We start from the raw sequence: 15,852 nt of genomic DNA, 5'->3' as shown, positions 1-15,852 counted from the left end.
ATAATTATTGGTGTTAATGAAAAAGTGTCATCACCAACTAAAACTGTATTATATAGCGTGCCAAATGTTCTCAATTGTAATGCACGCAATGTGATAGGTAATTTCAGTTCTGGCGACAGTGCTTCACGCATTATAGCTTCGTTATTCCTTATCGCATAATTAACTCTTATTTAGAAGAAATGTGAACAGTTCTGGTGACATTCTAAGATAATTAAAAGAACTTCTTGGGCCTTCCATTACAAATTATTTCAGCAAGGATGCTGAGCAACCGAGCTGACGTCTTTTCTTCATCCAGTCACAAATCGAAACACGTTTCTTACTTTTTTCTTATGCAGCAATTCCGTGCAACGAGCTTTAACTCCATCAGAAGTCATGCAACGTGCAGCTGCCACAACTTTCATTTCAGACACGACTCAGGAACCCACAAAATGATGAAACTGAAGTGTATACTGGTTTCGACGTGTCTACAGTCAAATATGAGACCACTTACGTGCAACTCATTCCACGCAACGAGTGGTGCAACCCAATGTCATCGTGTAAACTAGACTTCAGTAGATGGGAATGCCTGTTATCCTCTGATGTGATTGGAATCTGTCACAACTTTCACGTATCTCAGATTTTATGTGGAACTGCCACATAAGTCCGATCTGGGCAAGGTGGATGGTATGGGTGGTAGACATAGATGTATTGGTAGATTTATACAAGAATGGTATGTAAGCAGGTTGTAGTGTTTCATCACTTAAAACTGTTTTTTATGTCCTTTAGCGAGCATCTGACTCTTCAGATTTAAGCATTTCTGTGAGACACTGTCAAGGTCCAAACAAGACCATTAGTGACATCCTTCTCTGTGTGTACTCAAGCATTCCATATTTGTCCTACTTGGAACGGCTTGGATGCTTTTCAGCAACTTTTTATGATGGGTACTACAGTGTAGAAACAAAAAATGTAGCTTTTTATACATTTGTAGTTTTATTCCTAATGTTGTGTATAGATCGAACAGTGAATTATTTTGTTCGCCATATGCCGCGTATCACATATATATTTTTCACATGTTTCGAATTTTACTGTACATTAATTAAAATTAGGACTCACAAACATTTTATGATTTTAAGTTTGTAATGTAGATTTTCTTTCTTGTCATATTGTAGAGGCTAACTGCAGTCTGGTTTGTGTACAACTTGTAGATAATACTTTCACTCTCTCTTATCTCTCCTAATGACTGCATCGAGATCCACCAATTGTAGAGGGTAACGGTCGTTAGGATATAATGAATGTCATTACGTGTAAAATAAATAGACGTTTCCGGTATCGCGCTTTCACCCTGTAAGTTGTACCGACCGTGAGCTCGGCACTTCCCTCCCGACTGCTCGCTCGCGATACCGATCGATACCTCGGGGTGGCGAACTGACGGAACACCCGTGTCTGCGCCGCAGGTATTGACGCACGTCATCGAGGGGTTTGTGATCCAGGAGTCATCGGAGCCCTTCCCGTCGCCGCCCCACAGCAGCGAGGATGACGAAGACGACGACGGCCACGGCCGCTGCAGGCCGCCGCGGCCACCCGCGTCCCCGCCGGCGCGCCCCCTCGCCGCGGTCGGGCTCGACAACCCGGCGCAGCGCGCGGCGTCTCCGGACCGGCTGGCGGGAGAGCCTCAGCGTGAGTACGGCTGCCCTGTGAGCCTCGGCAGCCGGAGTCTGAGATATCGAGTTGTGGGAATGACGGGATAGACTTCGGAGTGGGGGAGAGTGGTGTGTACCGCACGGGGTTCCACAGGGATCTGTACCTGGTTTGCTGTTTCAAAATTCACTACCCGAGCAAAATTCTCTAGTTGAGATTGAAAAGGTTCAGAATCAATTCAAGCAGTTTCGATTTGCCCGGTTTGAGGGAGAATGATGGAAGCCCTAATCTGGCACTTGCCCAGTTTTTCTTTTCCTACAGCAGGAACTCACAGGCTGGCTTTAATTGAGTTCCTCCTAAAGCATTATGACCCCTTGGAAACATCAACTTAGGAAATTTCCAGGTGCAAGTATAAATGTCTAAAGCGTTTTACGGAGTTTCCTATAACTAAACGCACAGCCTTCGGTCTTGTAGTTGAGAATCCTCTGGGTTGGTTCTGTCTAGTCGTAATTGTTTGTACTTTCATTTGAATTCTGTAATTTTTATCAAAATTAAGTGTTAATTGTAAATATGACTCTCACATTTTTAATAAAGCAACATGTTTTTATTTCTAATCTACAATTTTATGAAAATGGGAGTATTTATAATACATTAACATTGGTACGAACATACAAAGTATATTACTGTTAAATGGAAAATTATGTATACCAACAACACTGTTTTTGAATGGTGGGCTCCACGTGGTTCCCAAGTCGTGCAGTGGCCGTAAACTATAAAATTACCAAATATGCAGCAACCAGTCGCAAAATCATGTTTTATTTATTTGCTTTTGCAAATTGATTTCAACTGATTAACAGTACTACTTAAGACAGTAATACTACTCAGGACACATGGTTGAAATCACCGATGATGGCTGTTAATCAGTTGAAATCGATTTGCAAAAGCAAATAAATAAAACATGATTTTGCGACTGGTTGCTGCATATTTGGTAATTTTAACACTGTTTTTAATATGCTTGTACTTTCTGTACCAAATTAAATTTATTATAATTACTTCTTTTTTATATAATTAGTAATTAAAAATAAAAGAATTTATTTCCATTTAAAAGTAATGATTTAATATTTGTTAATTATGATTTCAATGTGGTGATAAACATAGAAGCCAAATAAAAAAAATAGTTTGTGCCAGGGAGAATCTAATGACCGGCTTTGCAATTATAGTGCGAGAATTGTACGCATTCAGCTGCAGATGGCTCTGCCAAAACGTTAGATATGTTTTATACTTAGCAGTGCTAAGGAATCTTCAAAATAACCTTTTTTTTAGTTTTTATTAACTGCTGCATGAGGAAATGGATGTCCGAGCACTGACCTAAAAATTCTAGATGCACAAATGTAATCACAGTGGGCCACTCTGCCAGGTCTGCTTCTCAGATGGACGCGGGCCATTTCAACAGCTGTGGTCTCAAGTCAGAACTGGGGGCATTTGGCTTGTGCTCGTCTACCTCACAGGCGTGGAAATGATCTTCCTATAATTTTAAAGGTCGGCTCAAAAACTGTTTCACTTACAGATGACTCGAGCCTACCAGTTGAGGATCAAAAGTCAACCCTAGCAGACACAGCCCAGATGAAAGCTGAACAGGTCTGCAAGCAGTTCAGAGCTAACAGTTCAACCCTTAATCTCACAAAGTGTCATATTTTATAATGTGGACAGATAGAAAATCTACTCACCAAGTGGCAGCTGGAGGGATCTGGAAACGTGCAAGTTTTCGGAAACAGCAGAAGATTTCAAGGAAAAGGAGTGAAGGGAAAGGACTGGAGAGGTTCAGGAAAAGGGGAGAGTTACGAAAAAGCCATCCTGCACCACAGCTTATGTACTAGATAGTGTAAGAGGAACAGACTGACCATTGGTGCCTGCAGCGGATAATATTTGAAAAGCTGAGAACTTTAATGTGGAGTATAGGTTAATAAGCAAGACATGGATTACTGTGGTGGTGGGGGAGGTGTGGGAAGGGAGAGGGGTGAGAAACTGTCAATGAAAGCAGGAAGGTAAGTGGTAGACAAGTGAAGGGTGCAGGGGAGAGTAGGCAGTTTTACCTTCGTTTTTGTGTGTGTGTGTGTGTGTGTGTGTGTGTGTGTGTGTTTGTCTGGGGGAGGGGGGGTCAGAACAGTAAACAGTGTGAAAAGCTTGTAAGGGTTTTGCAGGATAGGTTTGACTGAGAAATAATTGTTAAGAAAAAAATTCAATATGTTGTGCCATTTCAGAGTTAATTAGCATTGGAGTTAGCCAATCGGGCTGTTGCACACAGAAATTCGAACAGCCCACCAGAGACACCGTCAGCAAATGTGTTCTTCATTTCCTTTTCCAAAAGTGTACAAAGTAGCGATACACAAATTTGACACGGGATAATAGTAATGCTCAAACTCGAGCCAAAGGTCGAGCAGCCTCGTGCACAATCTTCTACTCTGTGAGAACACCTGACACTAATTGTATCTGGGGGGCTGCTCGAATTTGCACGTGCAATGTCTCAAATGGCTGACTTAAATGCTAATTAACTTGCATACGTACCAGCGTATCGAATTTTTTTTCTTAGCGATCGGTATTTGTCAGCACACCCTACCCTGCAAGACACTTCCAAGCTTTTCACAGAATTTCAGACCACTCTGTATATATATTAATGAAGAAGCTCAGTTCAGTGTGCTTTGGCCTTGGATGCATCTCTCATTGTTCTGACCTAAAGATAAGAGTATCGGCTTATTCCACATATTTTCTCTTCCTCTCGTCTCGTGGTGTTATCTCTGGGACACTGCACATTCAGCAAATGAAATGTTTGTGCAGCAGAAGCAAGCTGTAGCTAAATAATCCAGCACATCCTGCAGAGGGCCACAGCACATCAGTCTTCACTTTGTCATTGCTTTCAATATTTTTTGTAAATTTTGGTAGATTTCCTCCTTACTTTTCATTTCTACCCTTTGTTGTTCATTTTGCACCCACTATTTTTCTAGTAATCTATCTTTGTAGTATCTCTGTTCTGTCCTGCTTATAGTCAAGTGGGAACTGCTCTCATTTTACCACTGTGAATAGCATTTTGGTTTTGTATTTCTGGATGTGTGTGTGTGTGTGTGTGTTTGTGTGTGTGTGTTGTTTTAGATAATTGTAGTCAAACAATATGTGCTTTTCATTTTAGTAGTTCTTACATCTATTATATATATATCTATTATATACATAATGGATGTACCAGTACAGGTTGTAGATGCATGGTTGACACATGTGGAAATTTGGGTCTGGCTGTGAGTCATGCACGGATAGCTGAATGGTAAGGCAACTGCTCGCGATATGCGGGAAATCTGGGTTCGAGTCCCGGTCCGGTACAAATTTTAATTGTCGTCATTCCATTCTACAGCTGATGGTTGTCCTTATTCGCAATTTTGCTATATAGTTTTTCTAAAATATTTGAACTTTGTAACTCAGTATATTTTCCCAATTGTTTTTGCATATATTTTCCTCCATTTTGCGTAGTTACATAATTGTCTGCAAAAGCTCACATGGTTTACTTTGATTCTTTTAAATTTCCTTCATAGAATTATTGATTCAGTTTTGTCATCTCTCAGTTCCAAATTCTAGATTCTTACTTTTTTTGCTGAAACACAGTTAAACACTAACATTTATATGATATCCCCTTCTCTTACTGCAATTTTTGGTTCAAATAGCTGAAGATTCCTGTTATAAATTTCACTTCACATGTTGTATTTGGTAGAGTTTTACAAATTAAGTTTGCCAATTTTGCTTCAACACCACATTCTGTAACCATTCAGTCTATCTCTAATATACAGGGTGATTCAAAACGAATACCACAACTTAAAAAATGTGTATTTAATGAAAGAAACATAATATAACCTTCTGTTATACATCATTACAAAGAGTATTTAAAAAGGTTTTTTTTTTTCACTCAAAAACAAGTTCAGAGATGTTCAATATGGCCCCCTCCAGACACTCGAGCAATATCAACCCGATACTCCAACTCGTTCCACACTCTCTGTAGCATATCAGGCGTAACAGTTTGGATAGCTGCTGTTATTTCTCGTTTCAAATCATCAATAGTGGCTGGGAGAGGTGGCCGAAACACCATATCCTTAACATACCCCCATAAGAAAAAATCGCAGGGGGTAAGATCAGGGATTCTTGGAGGCCAGTGATGAAGTGCTCTGTCACGGGCTGCCTGGCGGCCGATCCATCGCCTCGGGTAGTTGACGTTCAGGTAGTTACGGACAGATAAGTGCCAATGTGGAGGCGCTCCATCCTGCTGAAATATGAATTGTTGTGCTTCTTGTTCGAGCTGAGGGAACAGCCAATTCTCTAACATCTCCAGATACTGTAGTCCAGTTACAGTAGCACCTTCGAAGAAAAAGGGACCAAAAACTTTATTGGCTGAAATGGCACAGAAAACGTTCACCTTCGTTCGAAATGCATGCTGAACAACTGTCGTCGATTCACTTCTGCCGTACTCAATAACACAAAAAGCTTTATGTTGAGCGGTCGCCATCTTAGCATCAACTGACGCTGACGCCTAGTCAACAGCGCCTCAAGCGAACAAATGTACAACTAAATGAAACTTTATAGCTCCCTTAATTCACCGACAGATAGTGCTTAGCTCTGCCTTTTGTCGTTGCAGAGTTTTAAATTCCTAAAGTTGTGGTATTCTTTTTGAATCACCCTGTATTTTCTCCAGTCTGCAATTGCAACAGTACTGCAGATTAACTAAAGTAATTGTAGTACGCCTTTAACGTTATGATAAGAGGAATGTATTAAATTATTAACAACAAATTACTTTACCATTGAACTTACTTTGTCATCTAGTGTTTGCAAGAGGCCCAAGTCATATTTTCAAAACTGTGGAATGAAACACTTTCAGCCTGTAATGTCCAAATCTTCAAAGCTGCAGATTTGTTCACTTTATAATAATTGGTCTCATTTTTACTTAGCATACTTCTAACACACTCTGTTCTATAATTTTCCTTATTTCATACAAAAACTGTTACACATGAATTATCATCTTCCAGTTTCTGAAATTATTGTTTTAACAGGATGGAGATGTGTATACATGAAATTTAAAATTATTTAGGCTGATAATCTTTATAAGAGCATTGTATACCTAACTCAGATACTAAGATCAAACAATGGAAACTCCAGGTAGGAATATTGACGACACAGGAAAAGAAAGATTACTAATTACTGTAAATAAGAGACATAAAGTTGCAGATGAGCACAATTAAAAGACAGTTACATAAAGCTTTCAGCGACAGCTTTCATCAGTAAAAGAGAGACAGACACCGTCGAGACACACAAGCGAGCATACCTCGAGTGTGACCTTCACGCAAGTGTCTTTTAACTGTACCTGTCTGCAACTTAATGTGTCTTCTTTACAGTCTGTAGCATTCTTTTTCCTACGTTGTTCGGATACGTAGGTGGCATTCAGTTATTCCAAATAATATTGGGTAACAAATAATAAATCTGAAAGGAATAAACACAGTCACAATTATACGATAACGTACTAGTCGATACGATGCACCGAGAAGTACGCCGAAGACGATGTATCGGATACTCCTACACAAAATCTGATGCTGTCAGTTACAGATTGTTCCTCTGCCTGCCGAATCGAATGTTTCCCGGAATTCGGTAAATGGCATTACTGTAGCACTGCACTGCCCCGCTCTGCCGTTACACAGCACAGGTGTTCTCTTCATGTTGCAGGCAAGAAGCCGCTGACGGAGGCGGACGCGTCGCGGTGCGAACACTGTGGCAAGACCGGCCTACGGGCAAAATTCAAGAAGAGGTTCTGCACGCCGTCCTGCGCTAAGAGGTGAGCAGCTGTGTGTGTGTGTGTGTGTGTGTGTGTGTGTGTGTGTGTGTGTGTGTGTGAGAGAGAGAGAGAGAGAGAGAGAGAGAGAGAGAGAGAGAGAGAGAGAGCTGGGCCACTAGTTGGTCCCACAAAGTGTCTTTCTCTGGATTTCTGATGAAGCTGTTAGAAGGGGTCCTTACTGAGTGGCCCTCTTCAACTTTTTTCATGTTTACAGAATTTGTCGGTCACTGTCCGAACATAAGTATGCTAAACTGTGGCTGCCAACTGTTATGGATTACCTCCGTAATTGCCGTACATTTACCACCTAAATTACATAGTTATAATTTGATGTTTTTAAAAAATCTGAAAAGGTACTTTTCACATTTTCCTAATGGTATGCTGCTAAAATGTTGTATAAATTGTAATGATTTCCTTTGTGAGTATACAGTAAACCTGTCTACGACTGATTATATCTCCACAGCTAATTAATATAGGTTACTTAGAGCACTGCCGAAAATTTTTTAATTCGGAACATGTCAGCTTAAAGGGTAGCAATAAAACTGCTTTCGAACAGAGTGACTTCACGAGTTTTGAGGCATTCGTCTGTAAGCTGTTGTGCTTTTCCTAGACAGATGATGTCGCAGGATACACATTCACCTATTTATCCATTCCTAATAATACGTACAATGCCGAAGCTGTTATAGTAATGGCTGTAGGATCTAGAAAACATAAGTTTCCTTCATCAGTTGTAAAATTGAATAAACTATTTCCTGATGTTCTGAGTGAAAATGGAAGGGGAAAAAACATTAAATTTGGAATTTTCAAGGTACCAGTTTGATGACTTTTCAACAGTAGAACAAGTAGAGCTGATATTGCTAGGTGCAAAATATCTGCTACATGTGATGCAACAGACATTAAAAAAAGTGTCCGTCACTGTGCAAACTTATGCTTGCATTGAAAATAAGATGTCCTGGGTTGTTAGGCTGCTTTTAGATTAGGTTAGGTTAGGTTATTATTTCTTCTATACGATTGATGTTTCAACCCCTCTGCTAGGATTTTCTTCATGATCTTGTGGTGTCCACAGTTGACTGGTTGTTCCTCACAGTAATGTTGCCCCTGAGAGCGCTTTTAGTATTGTCAGGAAAAACAATATCGAATTTCGATCTAATATGAATATAGCAACCCTGAATGCTTTGGTGATCAATAAACTGCAACATCTCTCTTCAGGTAGGTCATAATAATTTCACCAAGGATCAGGTTCAGTTTGCAAACAGTGCATAAGATTATTGCATTGCACCAATGAAGATCCATATTCTGTTTTATACAAAACCTACATCAGGCTTATAATTTTTAAAATTTTCGCAGGGGAGGACCCCAGACCTCCTTACGTATTTGCCATGTGCTTACTGAGAGCCTCTTCTCGAGATCGGCAGCTACGCTAAAGCAGTACAGTGCAGCTCTCAAACTCTAAAAAAATCATCTTCGGAGATTAGAAATTTTCCCAAGAGCTGTAAAGAATAAAATACTTGTAAACAGCTACTATGCAAACACGGCTCAGCAATGTGAAAGTTTGGCAACCATAAAATTTCTGTTTTGAATCTTGCTAGGAGTGACAGTTTTTTCACTCTTATTTAAAGTCCATATTTATTAACAAATAGTGAACCATGAATTTGTTCATAAAAGTAACATATTTATATCTTTAATGATTAATTACATGCCGGCTGGAGTGGCCGAACGGTTCTAGGCGCTTCAGTCTGGAACTGTGCGACCGCTACGGTCGCAGGTTCGAATCCTGCCTCAGGCATGGGTTTGTGTGATGTCCTTAGGTTAGTTAGGTTTAAGTAGTTCTAAGTTCTAGGGGATTGATGACCTCAGATGTTAAGTCCCATAGTGCTGAGACCCATTTGAACATTAATTTCATGAAAATAACAGTATTCACAAATAATAAAAAATCTCTGCAATAATGATAAACCTCAAATAGAAAATAAAATATGCATTATATTTATGCAAATTAAACAGTATTATTGATGGATGAAATATTTTTTCCATTTATCAATGCGTTTTAATGTTTGAGTCAAATTTTAATTTATTTTCGTGTGACGACTAATTAAAAATATAAAGATGTTATTTTTATTAAAAATATCAGTATTTGGAAATTAATGTTGATGAAGATATAATTTAAATAAAAGCAAAAAAATTGTTGTTACTAATGGGATTTGAACTGGAGACTTCACCGTTAAATACCTGTTATACTTTGCAGTCACCTACTGCTGAGTATGTTAGTAAGTAAGAAATGTTTCATATTAAACGGTGCTCAGAATATTCTGATTATTTTGATCATTGTGTCATACGGGATTAGGAAACTGATGATCAGGCACTGACCTTCAGATCCTACGAATGTGGAGCCAGCGTGTAGGGTGTCCTGTTTAGTCTCGCTCATGTACCAGTTCAAAGTTCGTAACAACTGACCTTGCAGATTAGTTTTACTGGAGAATTATCAGTGAATCGTGCCCCGAATCTGTTGGCCACTCTTCTTGTTGAGTGATTTGTGGGATTCTCTGGCAGGACTCCTGGCCATTAAATTTGTGATACCGTGAAGACGGCTTGCAACGAATATCAAATAGGCATCGCACGCTCTGTTATGCAGGTGGTTAGCATTTTAGTGCAGTCGTATAAGTGTGTACGAGTAACGCCATCTACATCGTGTATGTGAGGGAAGATTCTGAGGCAATTTCTGATTCGAAAGTAACATTTGACAGTTGACAGTTTGCGATAAGATCTTACATCGGTGGAAAACAAATAGCAGCACCAGCGCCAAGAAGGATCTGTGCGACACAAACAAAAGTTGGTACGTGTGTTTTTACACCTGAAAGATGAGGTCTATTTAGATTCTGCACCAGTCACATACGAGTAGTGCCAACTGCTCGCAGCAGCGGTCACGAGAGCGCACGGTCGCACGAAGACAGCTGCAGACTGCCACGTGGCACCGCCGAGAGGGCGGACCGTTGTGTTCGACGTACGGCTCTGGCACACTGTACTGCATCTGCAGCAGGAATTTGATCAGCAGCTGGCACCACAGTTACAAAGTGAACCGTTACAATTTGCTTCCCTCGAGGACAGCTCCGAGCCAGACTACCTGTAGCGTGCATTGCACCGAGCCCTAACCGTAGCCGTTTGCGACTTCAGTGGTGTTGAGGAAGAGCTCATTGGAGGGCGAGGTGGAGCTCTGTGGTGTTTTGTGATGAAAGCCGGTTCTGTCTCAGGTCAGTGACAGCCGTATGTTGGCTAGAAGGAGACCAGTTGATGACCTGCACCCAAACTGTCTGCTTGCAAGACACGCTGGCCCTATTCCTGGAATTTTGGTCCAGAATGCGATGTTGATTGTCAGCAGGATCACTCCCGTGGTTATGCCGTGCACCGTGACTGTAAATTTGTGTGTCAAACTGGTGATTCGACCCGATTTACTGCCTTTCGAGAACAGCATTGCGAGGGGTCCGAGGGGTGTTTTCCAACAGGATAACGCTGGTCCACGTACTGCTGTCGTAGCTCGACACACCTACAGTGTGTCGACGTGTCGCCTCGGTCTGCTCGATAACCGGATCTGTCTCCAGTCGAGCACACGTGGGACCTCGGGACGTAATCGTACGAGGACTCCTGCGTCATCGACAACCCGAGATTTAACCGTGCCTGTATTGACTGACCGAGTGCAACAGGCACGAAACTCTGTCCGAAAGCGGACATTCGGCACCTGTGGAACACAATGTGTGCACGTGTGCGTGCTTGTGTTCAACATTCTGCCAGTTACACCAGTTATTAATGTACTGGCACTTATATTAACTTGTGATCTTGCAATGGTAATCACTCAAATATGTTACCTAGACAAATTTATTCCCAAAATTTCATTGCTCTACACGAATTACTTTTTGGTGGCGTGATATTCTTTCTTCCACCAGTGTATTGTGCCTCTCGTAAGAAGGAGAAACGTCTACCGGAAGCTGTTGTAATTTGACAGTGGCAGGATTGTAGCGGGGAGACTGCGGTCTTTCATTACACCGTATTGACGCTCTCGTCAGTCGGAGTCCTGAGAATGCTGTGTGAATGTGGAATTGACGGGTACAGAATTTCGAAGACCGCACACGACTAGTAGCCGAGAGGATAGGTATATCGTTTGCTCGTCTGTGCCGGGTCGTATCGACACGCTCTGCATCTAGTGTCAAGAAATGGGTTCGTTTGCAGAAGGGTACGTCTCGACACAACACGGGTTGTCAGCTGGGTGACAGTCGTCGTGACCTCCCCGGGTGTGGCCTCGGAGAGAGTCGTGCCGACAGTGGTGCACTCGTCGACAACTTTGGGCACGGCAGTGGCAGCACTTTGTCTTCTCCTATAGCATCACGAGAGATATATCTGTGTGCAGAAGCTCCAAAGAGAATGAATGTTGCCAGATCCCAGTTGCCTTCACCGTACGGGCCCGTCACCCGACGTGACTGCACGGGTCGGTGTCGAGTGCACGACACGATCGACCCTAGTTTGCACAGACGGTCAGATTTCTGACCGTGTAGAGGCTAGTGGTCACATACTACGTCCGAGGTCCCCGCGAGGACCACCGACGAGATAACGTGGGACCGCGCGTCTCGCGGCTCCTACGTGAGGGTATCAGATTCTTTCCCTTGCCCTGCCAGTTCTCCCACATGCTAATAATGTCTGGTCACGGTGTACCGAGAAATTGGACACCACTACTTGTCAGTCACTACTCTGGCACAGAGGTGGAGCAGCACGGACTGATGTGCCCGTACATATTGTCCGAGTGTATCGTTGCTCACGGGGGTGAGGTCTGTTATCACTGCCGAAGGTAGCAGCTCCGCGCTTTAAATTTCGCCCTCTGTGCGCCCCAAGTCTCTGACAAATTTGCTTGTGTAGCCTTCCTACAATATTGTATACGCACTGTACTCAAAATATCATTATTTGCTATCCTCCCTAGAGGTCGAATTTTAATGGCCGATAGCATAACTGAAATACGAGGGCTATCTGGAAAGTAACAGATGTTGTGAAATAAAAAATTAATCATATCGAAAAACCAAATTTTATTTTACACATTTTATAGGCACACTCTTGAGCTATTCTTCTACATAATTCTGATTGAAATTGAGGCACTTATCATACTATGGCACAAGTTTTTCAATATTGTCTCTGCAAAAATCTGCCACCTACGATTGCAACTACTTGTCTATACTGGCACGCAGTACGGTACCAGTTTCAAAGTGTCGGTAGCGAGCCACGTGTTCGTTGCAGAGAAGAGGTGGTGGTCACTCGGTGTTAAATGTGGGCTGTATGGTGAACGGTTGAACACGTCCCACGTGAAACCCCGTAGGAGCTCTCGGCTACAGTTGGCTGTGTGTGGATGTATGTTGTCGTGAAGAAACAAAACTTAAACACTAAGTTTTCCTGAACACTCATTTTGCATCACCTGCCTTAACTTTGTCAGTTCTCGACAATACCTCTACGAGTTAATTATAGTGTCACGTCGGAGGAGATCGACGAGAATCGCTCCCTCGGAGTCTCGAAACACAGTAGCTGTAATCTTTACAGCTGACAACATTTGCAAACATTTATGTGTGTGTCCCCATGCCATTGGCTTCCTTTTTGTTCTGTAATCTTCAAGGAAAACCAGTGCTGCAGCCAATTTCTGTTTTTTGTGGTCTTCTTTTATGATTTTGGGAACCCACCTTGCACAAATTTTGTGGTAACCTAGCTTCTCTGCCACAGTTTCGTGCACCAAATGCCCTGAAATTTGGAGAAAATGTTGAGATAGTTGCATAATCGTGAAATAATTATCTTCACGAATTTTGTCATCTATTTTCATCACCATTTCATCAAGGCTAGGCTACGGGCCACCGCTGCGGTCCTCATTGTGAACATCAGTACAGCCATTTTAAAATTGCTGAACCACCGCCTCATTCAATTTTCACTTATTATTCATTCCCTGTGCACATCACAAAGGTCACGATAAATTTCAATTGGTTTGCAGTTTTTTTGCCACTGAAACCCTAATCACAGAATGCTACTTACCATAAAGAAGGTGCATCAAGTTGCAGACGGGCACATTTAAACACACACTTACATACTTTACCTACATTGTTGATGTTACTACGTGGAGTTTCCGCCGTTTCATCACTGAATGGCACTTCACAAGTGGTGGGATTTTCTATTGCGGCACACATTTTAACACATCATAGGAAACAAAGTAGCAAAGACGGACCACACACTACACAGACAAGTACCGAGTTGTAATGGTACTTTGACTACCGCACCTCCGCCAATACAAAGATATAATTCACGATCGCACACGCAGAAGAGCGCTGCGCCAGCGACCGATTTTTATAAATAATTTTTTTTTTTTTTGCTTTTGCATAGGTTTTGTTTTTAACAGCTAATTAATTATTACTCTCTCTCTTGTCTTGATACGAAAGACGCGTATTTTTCCGCGCTGTGTTGAATGTGCTTTTGGGTGGAAATTAAAATTATATTACAAAGCGAGGTTGTTTCAATAGTCATTCAAGGTGGTTATCGCCAAATTTGTGAATTGATCATGACAGTGACAACTTGAAGTTTTCAACAGATGGAGAAAGGTGAAAGACGGGTCGTCCTACAAGGGAATTAGGAGGACAGCCATGAAGACTATATTGTAATTAGTACTGCGTTTCTAACAAGACTATAAGGTAAATTTCCACTAGTTTCTGATGCTATTTCCGTACAGTGGCTTTTTGTAGTGTTCCCGACCTGGTCTGCTGTGCACAGTCAAATTACAGCCCTATCTCCATCAATAATACGAAGTCCGCCTTATCCGTAACTGAAACCACCAAAATTTAAAACCCTATCAGATTTTCTATTTTATATTTTCACGACAGAACTCCGAGTAAAGGAAACACTACAGAGTGCAAGAATGTTACGGCACCGAGGCGGCAGCTGTAGCCCCATCCGCCACCGTGGTAGAACGAAACGTCCATTACTATCCAGATAGCTCTCGTATAACAAAAACTGTACGCCGACGCGAGTGCGCATTTTGCCGCACGTAACGCCTTCCCACGTCGTGTGCCCAATAGCAGCAAGAGGTCGGCGCTGCAGAGGGCGACGGCAGACGCGGCCGCCGCCGCATCCGGTGCGGCACAGGCGCAGGCGCAGACGCGGTCGCGGGCGGTCGTCGACGGCCCGGCGGCGCCGGCGAACGCGAACGGCGACGGGGAGGTGCGGCGGCCGTTGCACCAGCAGATCCTGACGCCGGCCGACCAGCGCGAGTGGCTGCGCGGTGCCAAGGACTGGGTGAGTGCCTCGCTGGGGCGAGCCGTGGCTGCACCGGGTGTACGGAGTGGATCTCTCCTCTTGCACTGCCGGCTATAAGCAGGGCAAAAGAAAAATTATTCTCTTCACCCGACAGGGCACACTGTGGAAAGAAATGAGGACACCTCGAGACTTGAGAAAGGTAGCCGTAACACCAGCTTTTTTATGAAGGATTGCAGAACTCTGTGACAAAATTACAAGAGAGTTAGTTTGATGCATAATGCTGGTGAGGTACATTTACATCTACCTCTCCATCTGCACTCCACGAGCCACCTTACGGTGTTTGTGTACCTCTGTCACTCGCGCCTCTTGCTCTTTCAGTCGGAAATGCGTACCGGAAGGAGTACCTCTGTAAGCTCTCTAATTTTAACTTTGTGCTGTTTTTGTGAGAAGTACATAGGAGGAAGCAATATACTGGTCGGCTCTCTTAAGAAAGTACACACTGGCAGTTTTAACTCTAGACCGTACAGGAGGCCATTGTCTGCCACTTGTAGCGGGACTTTGAATTTTGCCGCACTACACTCGTTCCCTCGGATGTAAATTATACCGCCGCAGCGGTACGAGCGCTCGACGGCAGAGAAAATACTAAAATTGTAACTCTTTTTTTTGTTTTCTATCCGTCTATTGTGTCTCGAGAGCAGAAGCTTAATGCAGACGTAAAAAACTTATTAGCTAGTCTTGGTCGGATTAAGATGAAAAAACTCGTTGATGTGCAGACGTGTTGTGAAAGTTTGTATGAAATTTGGAGGTTGAAAGCAGCAATGTAAAATGCATTGCATTCAACACGAAGATAGTTGTATACATTGGTAATTCCTGGACAATGAAAATTTATTGCAAGATTTCGGAGCAGCTAAGACCTTTCAAGCAGAAATGAAGTAGGAGATTTTTGAAGACCCGGACGCCGCACGAAAGAAGACATGTTAACACGGTAAAGGATAAACTCTATCTACGCCATTTCTCCCTGTCAGTTACATTTGTTATTCTCTGGTGTTTTTTTTTTTTTTTTTTTGTAGTGGAAATTGATTTGACTTTTGCTTAGAAACGCCACAAGGACCACCCCAACA

The 15,852-nt window shown here is 42.3% G+C and overlaps 1 protein-coding gene across 1 annotated transcript in view; it reads left to right on the top strand.

Annotated features, from left to right (window-relative positions):
- LOC126213360 (polyhomeotic-proximal chromatin protein-like) overlaps positions 1-15,852 on the top strand; it is a 367,100-nt gene that overhangs the window by 337,187 nt on the left and 14,061 nt on the right. Inside the window, exons 18-20 of the mRNA XM_049941064.1 lie at positions 1,434-1,656; positions 7,366-7,474; positions 14,554-14,770. Coding sequence (XP_049797021.1) covers positions 1,434-1,656; positions 7,366-7,474; positions 14,554-14,770 — 549 coding nt within the window. The remainder of the gene's footprint in view (positions 1-1,433; positions 1,657-7,365; positions 7,475-14,553; positions 14,771-15,852) is intronic.

The sequence above is a fragment of the Schistocerca nitens genome, chromosome 11, assembly GCF_023898315.1.
Source record: "Schistocerca nitens isolate TAMUIC-IGC-003100 chromosome 11, iqSchNite1.1, whole genome shotgun sequence".
In the NCBI taxonomy this organism is placed as follows: Eukaryota; Metazoa; Arthropoda; class Insecta; order Orthoptera; family Acrididae; genus Schistocerca; species Schistocerca nitens.
This window is presented reverse-complemented; position numbering and strand designations above follow the sequence as displayed.